The 16,252-nt window shown below is 42.4% G+C and overlaps 1 protein-coding gene across 1 annotated transcript in view; it reads left to right on the top strand.

Annotated features, from left to right (window-relative positions):
• Nucleotides 1–8,849: 8,849 nt before the first annotated feature.
• Nucleotides 8,850–16,252, top strand: part of LOC135543314 (histone deacetylase 4-like) — a 92,142-nt gene continuing 84,739 nt past the window's right edge. Inside the window, exons 1-2 of the mRNA XM_064970490.1 lie at nucleotides 8,850–8,957; nucleotides 10,310–10,633. Coding sequence (XP_064826562.1) covers nucleotides 10,612–10,633 — 22 coding nt within the window. The 5' untranslated portion in view covers nucleotides 8,850–8,957; nucleotides 10,310–10,611. The remainder of the gene's footprint in view (nucleotides 8,958–10,309; nucleotides 10,634–16,252) is intronic.

The following is a 16,252-nucleotide window of genomic DNA, read 5'->3' as shown; positions in this document are numbered from 1 at the left end:
ACTAATCCCCAACCCTGCAAGGATTCATGAGCTAAAACCAATACCCTGGGATTGTGTGGGGGTTTGACTGCTCCAGCACATGTGCATAACTGGGTTCTAGTGTGACAGTTTTTAAAAAAATAGGGCATTGCAGAACTGAATCTTAATGGTTTATTTTTCCACCCAAAAGCCGGTGTAACAATGTTTTAAAGTAACTTGAGAGCACCCCTCAGCTAGCTAGAAATGTGGCTGGAGCCATCCAATTTTGAATCCTTTGGGTGGCTCAACCGGTTTGGACTGTTAGTTAGAGGGGTTGTGATGCAGAGAACCACTGTTTTGAGCCCAGTGACCCTGGGGGAAACAGAATTTAGAATGAGAGAAATTTGCATCAATATTGAGTAACTGGCCCTGGCTTGACTCTCTCCCTATGCATGCTTGCCAGACCTTTTCAACTTTATATTGAGCTCCTTTTCATGTCTAAGAGTGGCTGCCCTTGATTATTATATATATTATAAAAGAAAGCACTTGTCTGTTCAGGTCTGTGTACTTGGTCTGGGCTTACTTCTCCGTGCTGCTGAGTCTTTGATCCTAGGGGGTAGGCCTGGCATGGGGTTGCCTGTGGGCATTGTGCCCGGGAGGGTTTCACTGGTGAGCAGACCTTCAGCGTGGACAAACACTACAGTATTGCACCATGATAAGGAAAACCATTCAAGGTAACCTGGGTAGAATGGTTATCGGTACATAAGGTAAATGCTATACCAAGTGAGGAAGCACCTGTGAGGAGGCATATTTTGTATTTTCTTATGGCTTGATATTACTTGAAATCAGGGACGCAACTTTGATTTAAGAAGTGGGTGGGACATATTTTTCACTCCAAACAGCCTACCCGACCGCTCGGAGGCAACCGAATGGTCCTAAATCACACTATTTCCTTGTTTTGTATCACATTCCAATAAACCTGAGGGGGACAAAAATGCACTTTAAGAATGTGGTGGGGGGACGGACATGTCCCCCGTCCCCAGTGACTTGAAATGTACTATTAGTGCAAAATGTTTACCAATAGTTATGTCAGATGTGATTTGTTTGTGTATGATAATGAGAGGATTTCCGATAGCAAAAGAAATATAGGCAACATGACATGTATTGTTTCCATGGTTTCTTCTTTCTCAATCCATCTAAATCCCCAATCTGTCTAGAAATCACATGAAACAATGTTTTTCAGGTCTACTTTTGTCCTACTTGCTCAGACATATGTGGTAACTGAACTGTGGGTGGGCTTCTTTAAACTGTCATAGGGAGGACATAACAGTCAGACACCAGAATCAGTCAGTTTATCACAAAAATGAGCCTGTTTAATATTGACACTGGGATGGTGTACCAACACACACACATACTGTACATGCACATAAGAAAGTGCGCACACATACACTACCTGTCAAAAGTTTTAGAACACCTACTCATTTAAGGGTTTTTCTTTATTTTTACTATTTTCTACATTGTAGAATAATAGTGAAGACAAACTATGAAATAACACATGGAATCATGTCGTAACCAAAAAAGTGTTAAACAAATCAAAATATATTTTATATTTGAGATTCTTCAAATGGCCATCCTTTGCCTTGACGACAGCTTGGCACACTCTTTGCATTCTCTCAACCTGCTTCACTTGGAATGCTTTTCCAACGGTCTTGAAGGAGTTCCCACATATGCTGAGAACTTGTCTGCTTTTCCTTCACTCTGCGGTCCAACTCATCCCAAACAATCTCAATTTGGTTGAGGTCGGAGAATTGTGGAGGCCAGGTCATCTGATGTAGCACTCCATCACTCTCTGTCTTGGGCAAATAGCTCTTACACAGCCTGGAGGTGTGTTTGGTCATTGTCCTGTTGAAAAACAAATGATAGTCACACTAAGCCCAAACCAGATGGGATGGTGTATCGCTGCAGAATGCTGTGGTAGCCATGCTTGTTAAGTTTGCCTTGAATTCTAAATAAATAACAGTGTCACCAGCAAAACACCCCCACACCATCACACCTCCTCCATGCTTTACGGTGGGAAATACACATGCGGAGGTAATCCGTTCACCCACACCGCGTCTCACAAAGACACAGCGGTTGGAACCAAAAATTGCCAATTTGGACTCCAGACCAAAGGACAAATTTCCACCTGTCTAATGTCCATTGCTTATGTTTCTTGGCCCAAGCAAGTCTCTTCTTCTTATTGGGGTCCTTTAGTAGTGGTTTCTTTGCAGCAATTCGACCATGAAGGCCTGATTCACACAGTCTCTGAACAATTGATGTTGAGATGTGTTTGTTACTTGAACTCTGTGAAGCGTTTATTTAGGCTGCAATTTCTGAGGCTGGTAACTAATGAACTTATCTTCTGCAGCAGAGGTAACTCTTAGCCTTCCATTCCTGTGGCGGTCCTCATGAGAGCCAGTTTCATCATAGCGCTTGATGTTTTTTGCGACTGCACTTTAAGAAAATGTCATAGTTGAAATGTTCTGTATTGACTGACCTTCATGTCTTATCTTCTGTATACCTTGTCACAACACAAATTATTTGTTCAAATGCATTAAGAAGGTAAGAAATTCCACAAATGAACTTTTAACAAGGCACACCTGTTAATTGAAATGCATTCCAGGTGACTACCTCATGAAGCTGGTTGAGAGAATGCCAATAGTGTGCAAAGCTGTCATCAAGGCAAAGGGTGGCTATTTGAAGAATTTCAAATATAAAATATATTTGGATTTTGTGGTTACTACATGATTCCACGTGTTATTTCATAGTGTTGATGTCGTCACTATTCTACAATGTAGAAAATAGTAAAAATAAAGAAAAACCCTTGAATGAGTCGGTGTTCTAAAACTTTTGACTGGTAGTGTACTTACACACTCACACAAATGCACATAAGCTAGCGCGCACAAACACACACACACACACTGTAATTCCAGGCTCATTTTCTAGGGCCTGGAAGCTGTTAGAGAGGGAGGGAAACGTAATGAGTGTGCAGGTCTGGGACCCTTTGGTGGAAACTTGTGGACTAGTTGGCTCTACTGTAAAAGCCTTGCTCTGCTTTCGTTTAACGAGAACACTTTATGGCCGTTTCAACACATTACAGCCCCCCATTTCCCTTTCATTCTCCCTAAATCTAGTTTCCATTTGCAAACGTATAGGTGATAGATCTTTTCATTTTCTCTTGTTATGTAAGGCAGTGGTTCTCAACCCACTCCTTGGGGACCCACATACGTTTCACTATTTTTAGCCCTGTATTAGCTCACCTGATTCATCCAATGAAGGATTTGCTGATTAGTTGACAAGTTGAACCAGGTGTGCTAGCTCTGGAATAGATCAAATACATGGAACAGCTGGGGGTCTGGCAGGAGAGGTTTGACAACCACAGATGTAGGGAACCTTTTTTCACTCACATGATGTTCTGTAAGACAAATGCTAAACATAATGAGCATGGCCTAGTTCACAAACTGTGGCTTCTTTGCTTCACTGCTGTCATAGCCAAGTTTTGCCAGTAACGTGTGAACAGGCCAGAAGCTGGTGTTGAGAATTGTTGGTGAAATTTAGAACCCTTGTCTTAGTTGGTGTGAAACATATTCACACCAGTCTTACATAGTGGATATGGGTCTATATGACTCTGACCGGCCCATCAATGCTTGGCATAGGTATTTTGGAGATCCACTACACTCATTCAATATTAATTTCCTGGGCCAAACGTACTCTGTAAAAAAAAAAAGAGCCAAGTTAACATATAAACAGGGTATGTAAACAGGTATTTTTTTCAGCTATGAACTCCTTTGTAGTATCAGTGAGGTCTGTGTACTGTGGGACAGTGATTTGTGGCTGATGTTGGGTGAGGAACAGACTTCCCTTTGCAACCACTTATAGCCAGTTAGACTAAAACGGGGCCTTGTTTTCTCCATACACTCTGCTCTCACTGCTGCGGTTAACTGCTAAAGCCATAACCACAGGTCCAGGAACACTGTGGGTCTATTCACTCCGTGTGGTTTGGTCATAGCTGTGGTGGGAAGAACTGATCCCAAGTCAGATGTTATACTTAATAAGAGCTGAATGTTTCTAATGCATTTAGAACGCTTTTTCTTCCAAATACAAAGATCTCTACAACTTTTCAAAGAGCCTACGGTCGTGTCTGTAAAATCAACATGTAACTGAATAGAAGTATTGCCTCACCCCCCATGACAGAAACAGCCAAGTTTAAATGTATCTACCACTGTACCAGCGCTGGTCATTCTTAACTTTGATAGCTAATTCTATAGCTCCCACCAAGGTTATTGTAGTTTTGTGTTTTTATATTAGTTTGAATTTTTCTACTTGTTTTAAAATGATTTAAAATTCTGTTTAATTTCAGTTAGTTTTCAGACCTGATTTGATAGTTTTTTCTAGTTTAAGTTGTATAAAAATATATTTTTTAAATATTATTTAGTTTCAGTTTTAGTGTTATGGTCAGAAAACAAGTGCGGTTGGCTAGGAGCCATTTGTGTTGTACAGTTTTTTTGTGTGACTTGGAATTAAAAGGAATAGTGCAGAGACTGATGCAATGAATATGATGGGAGGAAACTCTCTCGCCCATGTTTACACATTTTAGTCATTTGGCAGACGCTCTTATCCAGAGCTACTTAGAGGACTAAATGGGGTTAAGTGCCTTGCTCAAGGGCACATCGGCAGATTTTTCACTTAGTCGCTCTGGCCCAAAACTCTTAACCACCGCTAGGCTACCTGCCACCAGTCCAATGCTTTTTAACTTAAGTAGTACATGTACATAAGAATCAAGTTAGCTACCCAGCCATGTTTTTCACAGGTTTGCGTTTTTCGTCGTGAAATTTGTTATGGATGCAGCTCTGTAGAGTGGTCACTAGCTAGCAAAGCCACACAGTTATAAAATCTGATTTTAAACCTAACCTGAACTATACTGCTAACCCGAATGCCTAAACCTAACCTTAAATGATGACCAAAAAACGAATTTCTGTTTTCATAAATGTTTTACAATATAGATAATTTTGATTTAGCAGCTGGCCCAAGGGGAAATCGCTCAGTTCTGCCTCTAGGACAAATCTCATCACAATAAAAAGCACAGAGTTTCTCTAAACACAGAGGCGCAACATCGTGAGACTACCGGGAATACTTGTGAAACAGACCAAGCAGAACAGGCATGGGTTTGGGGTTTGAGAAGTCAGTGAGGGAAGTGAAAAAAAATCTTCCTTAGTTGTTGATTATATCAAAATCTAAAGGCACAGCCTAGATTCGAGACCATGTCTTCAGTAGTTAAACATTGTTATGACTCAGATCTTATGAAAGTGACAAACTGAAACACAATTTTGTAAAAAAACGACTTTATATCGAAGGAGTGCCTTTTGATTTGACGGCCTGCATATGCACAGTTCGGAGCGAGATGACCGTTAGACCGTGTGGTTCTGCGCATGATCTTAGCAAGCTAACGTCCACATGACATCGCCTAGAAGTGTGACCTGGGATTTTTTATTGGAGACGCAGTTTCTGCCTATCGTCATACTGTACTGTCTTTGGTGATAGCTGGTGATGCACAAGCTAAGCCCATTTGAAACATCGCCATTTCCTTGCCGGCTCTACCCGACAGATTCAGTAGCTTGAAAACACCCAAAAAGCTTGAAAACACCCTTTCATTTTTGCCCAAAGTTTAGATAAAAACAACAAACTGAACATATTCATGGTGGTTGTTATTTTATTTCTGTTCGTTTTGAAGTCAAAGATAAAATATTCAGTGTAGTTTTATTTTTTCGAATGGGTTTGTTAATGAATGTTTTTTTCATGATTAGTTTTAGTTTCAGTTGTAGTTTCCTATTATAACCTCGGCTCCCACACATGAGTAAACAATAAAGCTTTCCTGAGTGCCTGGTTTCCAGGGCCAGAGAACATGTTGGAGTGTCTCTCTTTTTGTGTGTGTCATGCAGTAATGAAGCTGTCAGAAGAAATGGCAGATCCTTTACACTGGTGTCTAAATGGAGGTTATTTACAGATGTAGTATCTTCATTTGATCACTATTTTGTTGCTGCACAGCAGAGAATGCAATCTTGTAGTCTATTCGAGGTAAAAAAAAAAATACAAAAAATGCTAAAGTTAGCAATTTCCACTTTAAAATGTCAGACTTGATTTGCCCTAACGAAAAATGGATCAGCCCCTACAAAATAAATGTCATTATTATAATCCACATAATAATTCACATTTCCTGTTGCTGCAGGACTATTTTCCTGATGTAGCAAACTGGCTCAAATTAAGATTCTACAAATGTATGTGTGTGTCAGTGTAAAGACAGATGTCAAAGTTGACATTGGATAAAACAATGGAAAGCTTGTTATACAAAGATTGTTATTAATAAATATTCTCATGTTGACAGACTTTGTGTAAGAATATGTTATAATAATTCTAGCATGTCACTGAACTTGCAAATGAGTCCACGCATCTTCCTCCAAGGCATATAGACACAATCTATATGAATAACGTGCACAGCTGATCTCTTTTTAAGGGACCACTGAGCAAGAAGATTGTAGACAATCAACTCCCAGGTGAGAGCTGGAAAAGTCCCAGTTGCAGCAGCTAATGCTCTAATAACCAAAAGGCTAATCAGATGTTCATTGAGTTTAGGGAGCCCCAGATAGTATACACCAATCTTGATGCTCCTTTGACGTCATTGCTCTCAATCTGTACGTCTCCAACACACCTGGGAGGCATTACCCCAGACACACACACACGTGCACACACATACTTACACGCGCATGCATGCACTCACTCACTTACACCCTGGCACACATGTATAGGTAGTTCCACAGGCACACACACACTTAATTCCACACACTTCATTCTTCGTCAGTGTGTTCCAGGAAGCAGGGCTACTACTGCAAGTCATGTTGCTCTGAAAAGATAAGATTGATCTCATGATCAGATAGTGAAAACACTGTCACATGGGTTGGATACAGTACAGCTAGCCTCCATACATCTCAGAGATAGCATTATCGTAAATGTTCTCACATGTAGGTCTTGTTTTGCTTAGCATAGATATGTGAACGATGTTGAGGTAAGCCTCAATGTAGTTCAGTAGCAGGACAGTGATGAACCTTACCCAGTGCAGCCATCGATGACAGATAAACAATTATAGGTGCATGAAGAATCCATTTTTATTAGGCCTGCTAATTGTACTCAAGCCTTGCAAATTGTGAGTAAAATGCCACCAGATGGCTAGTACTGACTAGCATACACTCTTAGAAAAGAGGATTCAAAAATGATTCATAAGCTGTCCCCATAGAAGAACCCTTGTTGGTTCCAAGGAGAACCCTTTTGGTATATCTACTTTCTCAGGCTGGGGAAAATATCCCTGTGGCTTTCCCCTAAAGAGCTTATCTTTCTCAGGCTCGCCAACATGAGACATGTCTCCAAGACCGCTCAGTTACATAACTGATGCACTGTAGCTCATCCAGAGAAATGATAATCCTCCGTTACTATGGATACAGCCATCCCAACAGGCCTTCATTTGTGCTGGGCGGGAGAAATTACTTGAACTAAAGGGGTCCTATTCTATTCAATCACTGGTGTTCGGATATGGGGGTTAAAGATGGAAAAACACCGTGTGTCTTCATGAAAGAATGGGTATGGTTTGGATTATTTTTTTAAAGGTACAATCTGTTTCGATTTCCTTCTGCTGATTGTTGCTAGTATATAGTAATTAGTTATAATATGCCCAACCTTTGTTTCTTTTGAAGAATATGATATAATCATGTAAGTGAGCCCAACCACTGTAAATATTTCGTAGACGATGGTTATTTAATTATGCACATTTTATGGACTGCATTAAATGGTTAAACAAAATAAACGAATCTTGAAAATAAACAATTTTAGGATGTTATTCCCCATCTCAGAAAAACTGATCTGGAAACAGATACTGATTGAGCAGTCCTATATCTCAATTTGTCTGATGATGGGTAATAGACCGATTCCAGTTGGCAGTTTCAGTAGCAGCGGCCTTACAGTCAAACAGCAGCGTGGTTAACTCTGCTGACCGCTCCTTGTGTTGTGACTGTGGGTGGATGAGACGCAAAATAGAATTAAGTCATGGAAATAAACACTATTAGATTACACGGCTGCAGAGAGAAACACTTTTCATCTGGCAATGAGTCAGAATTGGATAAATCATCCAACTCATATTGCTCATGCTGTCAAATGCGGCACAATGTTGTTGTGACAATATCCCAGAGGTAGACGGAGAGATGTGTTAGCGTCAAGAGTAAGGTTCCATATAGGTTATGGAACCTTTATTGCAATAAAAAACTCCCGTATTATATATTAGAGAAGCGGTGGGTGTACTAGACTTTCCCGTTAGCCAGCTGTTATAGCCTAATATGCCTAATATAATAGCCTAATATAAACAATGCTGTCATACAAACGTAGTTATGCTACTGGTTTAGTCGGCATATTGAATAAATATCGATTATGTGAATCTAATGACAAAGTATGAATAAACGTAATTGTAGAGAAAGGCTACAATTCCACAGATCAATAGATGATATGTAGGGGCCTAGCTATTTTGGCACCATAACAATACGCAGTCAATGGCACACGACACGCCCTTTCTTGTATCAGCCCATAACACAAGTAGGCTATTATGGTAAGTAGACTCACTAAGTAGTGAATCCATAACATTAAAGATATTAACAAATTAAATATAATATCATTAGGACAGTTCTAAATGCTCACTATTGCTATCACAGCTGCAACATTGTAACAATTTGATATTGATAGCAAACCACGCCTCTCAATACTTGGATAAATGTAGGGACGCGACACGTGACTCCGTAACCAAAATCAAGTATGGCGGAATCTGTCAGAAAATGATTATTTCGCCAGTAGACTTCCCTAGTGATAAAGTCAACATATTTATTCTGCATCTTTCTCGGGACAGGGCCGCCTCTTGGAGCTTCTAGGTGAGCATATCGTTTATCTTTTCGACGAATTTAGCTCGTTGAAGTGCGAAAATATTCAGGATGTTTCTTAGGCAATGATGCATCGATTTCGGGCGCGGGGACAATCCTATCAAAACAATGTCTGCTGCCTGAAGTTTCCAGTTGAGCTGCTCGCGCTAATAATACACTTATTCTTACAAAATATAAATGTAATTAGCACAATATGTTGGATATAGAAAGAGTGCTTATTATTATTGTCTGATGTGCTGCATGCGGGGAAAATATGTACGTTAGATCGCTAAATGCTTATCTGGCGCGCGACATATTTAGCTACGCACAGTCTCTGACCTGCCTTGATTTGTTCCTGTGTTCTATTTTTAGAACATGGCGGTGGATAGTGCTATAGACATACATGTTGATAGGGATAGTGTATCAGTATTTTTTTTATCGTTCTCGATCGTAATGCTACGCAATGTTAAAGGAGAAATGACTGGGAAAGTCAGCTGTGTCTGTCAATGGGCGGGTGGTGAAGTAGCTGTATGCGTCAACCTTTTTTTGTGAATGGGGGGGCGTGCTGGTGAAATTGTGGTCAGCGAGCGCGAAAGACGGAGTGCATTTTAGCTATTGTGTTGTAGTGCAACATCCTACTGAATATTTTAGTATTCCTACGTTTTTATTTATTCATCAGAAAGCAGTTTTGTTTTTTTACATTCATGCCAAATGTATACATAAAAAGAATGTGTAGATGTAGCGTGTTAAAAATGTACCAGGTAACGTTACTGAAGAAAAGTAACAAAATGTTGTAGATTGGTCGTAGAGCTATACGCCCTGGGTCTCTTTCTCTGAGCTAGAGGGACTGTCTCTCCAAATCTGTCACCCTGTATCACACAACCAGTTTGGGGACAATGGGGCCAGACAAGCGTGGGCACACACACACACCAAGCAAAGCCCATAGAGAGAGAGTGCAGGGGCATAGCGCCCCGGGGTTTACCCCCTCCTCTACACAGACACACACACAAACCCCTTTCCATCACAAAGCGTGAATGTCTGCCAGCCGTGACCGACTTTTGGAGGTTTGTCCCGCAGCTCCACACTCTGCCCCTCTGTCTTGAGAAGCCCTTACCACAACCCCCACCCCACCTCTCTCAACACACATCCTCCCTCCCTACCTCCAGGCCATTAGCTTAGCCCTACACATGATGGGTGGTCTAGTAGTCTGTGTTTGTTGTGGGTATTCATTCCATCTGTACACTTAATGATGTGTTAGTGTAGGGGGATTCAGAATGAATAATGATTGTTTCTGAATCCAGCTCAGATTTATGTTGCTGATGCGTCATCCTGACTTACTGCCCCTCTCTCTCTCTCTTTGAAAGGCTGGTACAAGTGAGCGGGTGTCTCTGATTGGATTACCTGAACAGTAGGCTGTAAGGTGGAGGGCTGTTTCCTGTTGCTGACCAGTGAAGACACCTGTGGGTGGTTGTGTTTCCTGCTGAGGAGTACTGTGGCCCTGATCTTGGTACACATCAGACCAGCCCCCTTCCCTACACACACACACACACACACACACACACTAACCCACCTGACCCACACACACTCCACCTGTCCCGTCCTCCTCCTCTCCAGGCCGTATATTTTAAACTTCACTGTGGATTCTCCGAGGACCATCCTGTCAACAATGACATCACACAGTCACCAAGGTAAGCCCTTTACCATGCTCACTGGATCCATCTCATGTAGGCCTAATGTACCATCTCAGAATACCTCCCTTTCAAATCTTATTCAAGTCTATAACAAACCATGACATGGACTCACTCAAAATACTATTTTTGGTTCTTTTCTGTTTATTTGGCTTGTCCTGTAGATAATGTATTTGTGCACATGATTGAATATACAGTATGATGCTGTGAAGTGTCCTACTGTTCCGCCTGTGTTCGTCAAATTGCGTCCATGACAAAGAGGTAGGCTAACTAAAGGTCTCTACTGTTGTGGATGGTGCGATTGGCCGTGTGTACCTAACACACTGGGGGATGTGTGCACTATAAATATCCTCGCCCAGGTAACATCTGGAGGGCCCCTGAGAAGGCTGAGGTAACCCCTCCAGCCTTAAAGTATATCTTATGAATGATTCCTGATGATACCAGGACAAGAAAATATCATGATTTTCTCAAAATTGTATTCATAGGATGGTCCTTTGGAGGAAGGATTGCTGACATATATTTGACATTTGTATATAAAAGCACAATTGAGAAATAATTAATCAAAGTTAGCATATTTATGACATTTTTGCCTTACCCAGGCTTCCTTTTTAAGACTCCGTAATGTTTCATACAGGAATCACACCTATACCACATCTGCTAGGAGCCCAAGGCAGTCTTACAGTACCTGGAGTACTTCAAATATTATGATATCGGCCATTTTATTTCAAGAGTCTTGTTAGTTGGACTTAATTCATGTGGCGGCCATGATGTTTAAATTTGACCTGAATACATACTGGTCTGCGTACGAAGTGGCACCCAATTCCTTAGATAGGCCTAGTGTACTAGCTTTTGACAGTCACTATATAGGGAATAGGGTGCCATATAGGATTGTGTTGTGAGAAACCTCGAGGTAGACCTACACCATACTAGGTAGTCCCCACTCCCCAGCCGAGCTGAAGCCAAGCCAAAGTAAGCACATTACATCGTTAGTTGATGCCTGGATTAGTTAGCCTCAACACTTAGAGTTTTAAATCCAGCCTAATGCTTGTTGGAGATTGTCCATCCTTTTCTCTGTGAGTATGGTGTGATACCAACCCTTTATTTTTCTCTCTCCATTCTTCTTTCACTTTAAACTGAACTACTGTAGATGTGTGTGATTGTTGCCATGTCTATGATCTGCATGGCATTATGAGTCCATTATCAGCTTACTTCCAGCGGGTTTTTTTAAACCTCCGTTTATTTTAGTAGATACTTTCTTAACACTTTTTTTCTTAACTGCATTGTTGGTTGAAGGGCTTGTAAAGTAAGCATTGCACCTGTTGTGTTCGGCTCTTGTGACAAATAACATTTGATCAAACACTCAGGCGTTTGCTCGTACCTACCATAACTGCTCCTTTTTGTCGATCATTTGTGGAATTGCAGGCTCTTCAGTTTAAATGTTATACTTCCTCTAAATCATTTCTAAGAACCCCCCCACCCCCCCAATCTCTCTACAAGTTGGGCGATAGGCTAGTTCTCAGGAATAGGATCAGCCAGATAGTTGGTTCACTGTGCAGTCTGTATGAGCGTATATCTGAGAACAAATATGACTGTTTGCATAGAAGTGATTATCTGCTCGGAGAGCTTAGCATATTAGCCGTTGACATCTGCTCAACATTGCGCTTGCGCTAATGCACACAGGCTACAGTAGCCTAGTTTTATTGAAAGATGCTTAGTGCTACATTAAACAACAAAAAAATAGTTAACAATATGCACAGCTGCTTAGCCTGGCCTGGTGACCATCAGCTGATGCAGACGGTGACGAGTGACACAGAGATCCATTTGTGTGTCCTCACATTAAAAGTCAGTCCATACCCATTCAACAACGTGATTTGTAGATCCTTGCAAGACTAGAGCTACTAATACACATGGTGAGCACACCTTCACACAGCTGAATATGACATGTAGGCCTCTGACATGTATCTGTAGGCCTCTGAAATGTATCTGTAGGCCTCTGACATGTATCTGTAGACCTCTGACATGGATCTGCAGGCCCCTGACATGTATCTGTAGGCCTCTGACATGGATCTGCAAGCCTCTGACATGTATCTGTAGACCTCTGACATGGATCTGTAGGCCTCTGACATGTATCTGTAGGCCTCTGACATGTATCTGTAGACCTCTGACATGGATCTGCAGGCCCCTGACATGTATCTGTAGGCCTCTGACATGGATCTGTAGGCCTCTGAAATGGATCTGCAGGCCTCTGAAATGGATCTGTAGACCTCTGACATGTATCTGTAGACCTCTGACATGGATCTGTAGGCCTCTGACATGTATCTGCAGGCCTCTGACATGTATCTGTAGACCTCTGACATGGATCTGCAGGCCCCTGACATGGATCTGTAGGCCTCTGAAATGGATCTGCAGGCCTCTGAAATGGATCTGTAGGCCTCTGACATGGATCTGTAGGCCTCTGAAATGGATCTGCAGGCCTCTGAAATGGATCTGTAGGCCTCTGACATGTATCTGTAGACCTCTGACATGGATCTGCAGGCCTCTGAAATGGATCTGCAGGCCTCTGACATGGATCTGCAGGCCTCTGACATGGATCTGCAGGCCTCTGACATGGATCTGCAGGCCTCTGACATGGATCTGCAGGCCTCTGACATGGATCTGCAGGCCTCTGAAATGGATCTGCAGGCCTCTGACATGGATCTGCAGGCCTCTGAAATGGATCTGCAGGCCTCTGAAATGGATCTGCAGGCCTCTGAAATGGATCTGCAGGTCTCTGAAATGGATCTGCAGGCCTCTGAAATGGATCTGCAGGTCTCTGAAATGGATCTGCAGGCCTCTGAAATGGATCTGCAGGCCTCTGAAATGGATCTGCAGGCCTCTGAAATGGATCTGCAGGCCTCTGAAATGGATCTGCAGGCCTAGTGTAAACAGTGGGGTTACCAGGTATTTCAGACTGTTGCTGCAGTTTTTCCCACATAAAAAACAGCCCAGTGGTTCTCTGCCAGGACCTGTCAGTCTTCTCCGTCACGCCCCTGTGGTTTTCCCATGATCCTCGGCGGCGGCCCCTCTGTGGTTGTGGTCACTGGTCAGACAGGCACGCTTATCATCAGTTCCCATGGCGATGCAGTGACTGCTCGGGCTGCCCTGTGCAGTGCCTGTCAGTTTAGCTGCGGTAGATAAGAGACCTGCTTGCTCACAATCACAGCACTGTGTGGGTGTGTCACTCTCTTAGCTCTGTAGCTGTCCCATTAGTTTTCTCTTCCTCCATTCTTCCATTTGTTAGGAAGAACATATCGGAGATTTGTCTTCTTCTAATGATTTACTTTGACAAAAGTCTGAATACTCGTCATACACAAAGCAAGCATGCATGCGCATTCAGAAAACATAGGCCCTAAGCCTTTCAAACTCAACTCGGGACCTCGACACTAGTTCCACTGCATATTGTCCTGGTTTCCCTCTAATCTGGTACCGAGTTATACCCCTGCCCTAGCCCTTACATCCTGTGTTGTTCCTAGGTTTTTAGAGCTTCCTCGTGGAACAGTTGGATGCCTGCAGTGCAGAGATTGCTTAACCATCTACTGAACGTAATGTCTAAGCACACAGACTAACGTTGTTTTTGCGGTTCGTGAAGAGATATTGAACAAGTATCCCATCGGGCCTCATAAATAGGCTTAATATTTCAGCAGAGTAGGAAGCAGCACATTGATAGTGTTGGGAAATGATAGCAGTGGGCTCTAGCCGGCAAGGTGTTACGTTATCCCACTCAGTGATTCTAAAGGTTTCCTGGAACCACCGCAAACATGTTTACCATAGCTAGAGCTGGCCCGGCACTGAGTCATGACACACACACTGTTCCATTCAGAGCAGAGGCACGGTCGGTAAGTGATTGGGCGGTGGCTTTTTTTGAGCTTGATCTTTTCCTGGGAAAGATGTTGTTTTTTGAGCCAATACATCTTTGGCCCAGCGGCAGAGTAGCCTAGTGGTTAGAGCGTTGGACTAGTAACCGGAATGTTGCGAGTTCAAACCCCCGAACTGACAAGGTACAAATCTGTCGTTCTGCCCCTGAACAGTCAGTTAACCCACTGTTCCCAGGCCGTCATTGAAAATAAGAAGTTGTTCTTAACTGACTTGCCTGGTTAAATAAAGGTAAAATAAAAAAAATAAGTGAAGCTGGTCCAGTGTATTCATGTTGACAAAGGACTTTAACCTACTGTAATTCAATTCTCTCCTATCTCTGTTTCTATGGGGTTTTTATGTGGTTGAACCAGTGAACTTAACATTGTCCTCCAGTACAAGGCTCCTGTTGATGTGGGTTCGAAGAGGAAATGGTTTCTAGTATTATACAACTTTAAGGTGCTGATAGGCTCACTGATATGAGGCATATGGTGAACAGCAGCACACCTGGTTGTGGCTTACTGCTTCAGATCAGAGAAGACTGGTCTAGACTACAGAGGGTTTGATCTTCATGTTATCTTCTTCCTCAGAGAATAAGTGGTGAAACTAGTAGACTGACCATGTGTGTCTAAATGTGAGCTTGTGTGTGTGTTTTCACGAGAGCGAGTGTGCATGTGTGACGGCGAAACACTGTTTTTGTCTCCTTACCCTCCTGTCATCCCCTCTCTGTCCATTATGAAGATCTCTCTCCTCCCACCACACACTATCCAATCCAACTAGAGGTGAAGGGGTTAAACCACACACTATCCAATCCAACTAGAGGTGAAGGGGTTAAACCACACACTATCCAATCCAACTAGAGGTGAAGGGGTTAAACCACACACTATCCAATCCAACTAGAGGTGAAGGGGTTAAACCACACACTATCCAATCCAACTAGAGGTGAAGGGGTTAAACCACACACTATCCAATCCAACTAGAGGTGAAGGGGTTAAACCACACACTATCCAATCCAACTAGAGGTGAAGGGGTTAAACCACACACTATCCAATCCAACTAGAGGTGAAGGGGTTAAACCACACACTATCCAATCCAACTAGTGGTGAAGGGGTTAAACCACACACTATCCAATCCAACTGGAGGTGAAGGGGTTAAACCACACACTATCCAATCCAACTAGAGATGAAGGGGTTAAACCACACACTATCCAATCCAACTGGAGGTGAAGGGGTTAAACCACACACACTATCCAATCCAACTGGAGATGAAGGGGTTCAAATCACTCCCACTCTGCACATGAGAGCCATTCACTTATCCATGGGCTATTTATAGCAACACACATGAGTGAATGCATGGTGAACAAACAACCATTGTTGCTGGTTTCTTTGTGTGTGTGTGTATTTTCTGCATGATGGAGCAGTTGTCAGTGGCTGCTGCCATGTGCTGCAGAGCAGACCTATAAATGGAACAACAAGAACACTGAACACAAGGCTACATGACAGAAACACTCCTCTTCTGTTAGCAAATGTTGTCAACAGCTTTCAATAGCATGGACCGTAGAGGAGAGATGGTTCTCTCTCTGTCAAACCCCTGTAGACACACATCTCTTTCTTATCAGTGTGAGCCCAGGTGTGTTGATGGATGTCTAGTGCTGATGGCACCTTGTCTGCCCTTGAGACAGGTGAAGACAGAGAATATGCATACGTAGAATAACATAAACATGTTACA

The sequence above is a fragment of the Oncorhynchus masou genome, chromosome 7, assembly GCF_036934945.1.
Source record: "Oncorhynchus masou masou isolate Uvic2021 chromosome 7, UVic_Omas_1.1, whole genome shotgun sequence".
Classification (NCBI taxonomy): domain Eukaryota; kingdom Metazoa; phylum Chordata; class Actinopteri; order Salmoniformes; family Salmonidae; genus Oncorhynchus; species Oncorhynchus masou.
Note: the sequence above shows the minus strand (reverse complement) of the source record. Positions and strands in the feature narration are given on the sequence as shown.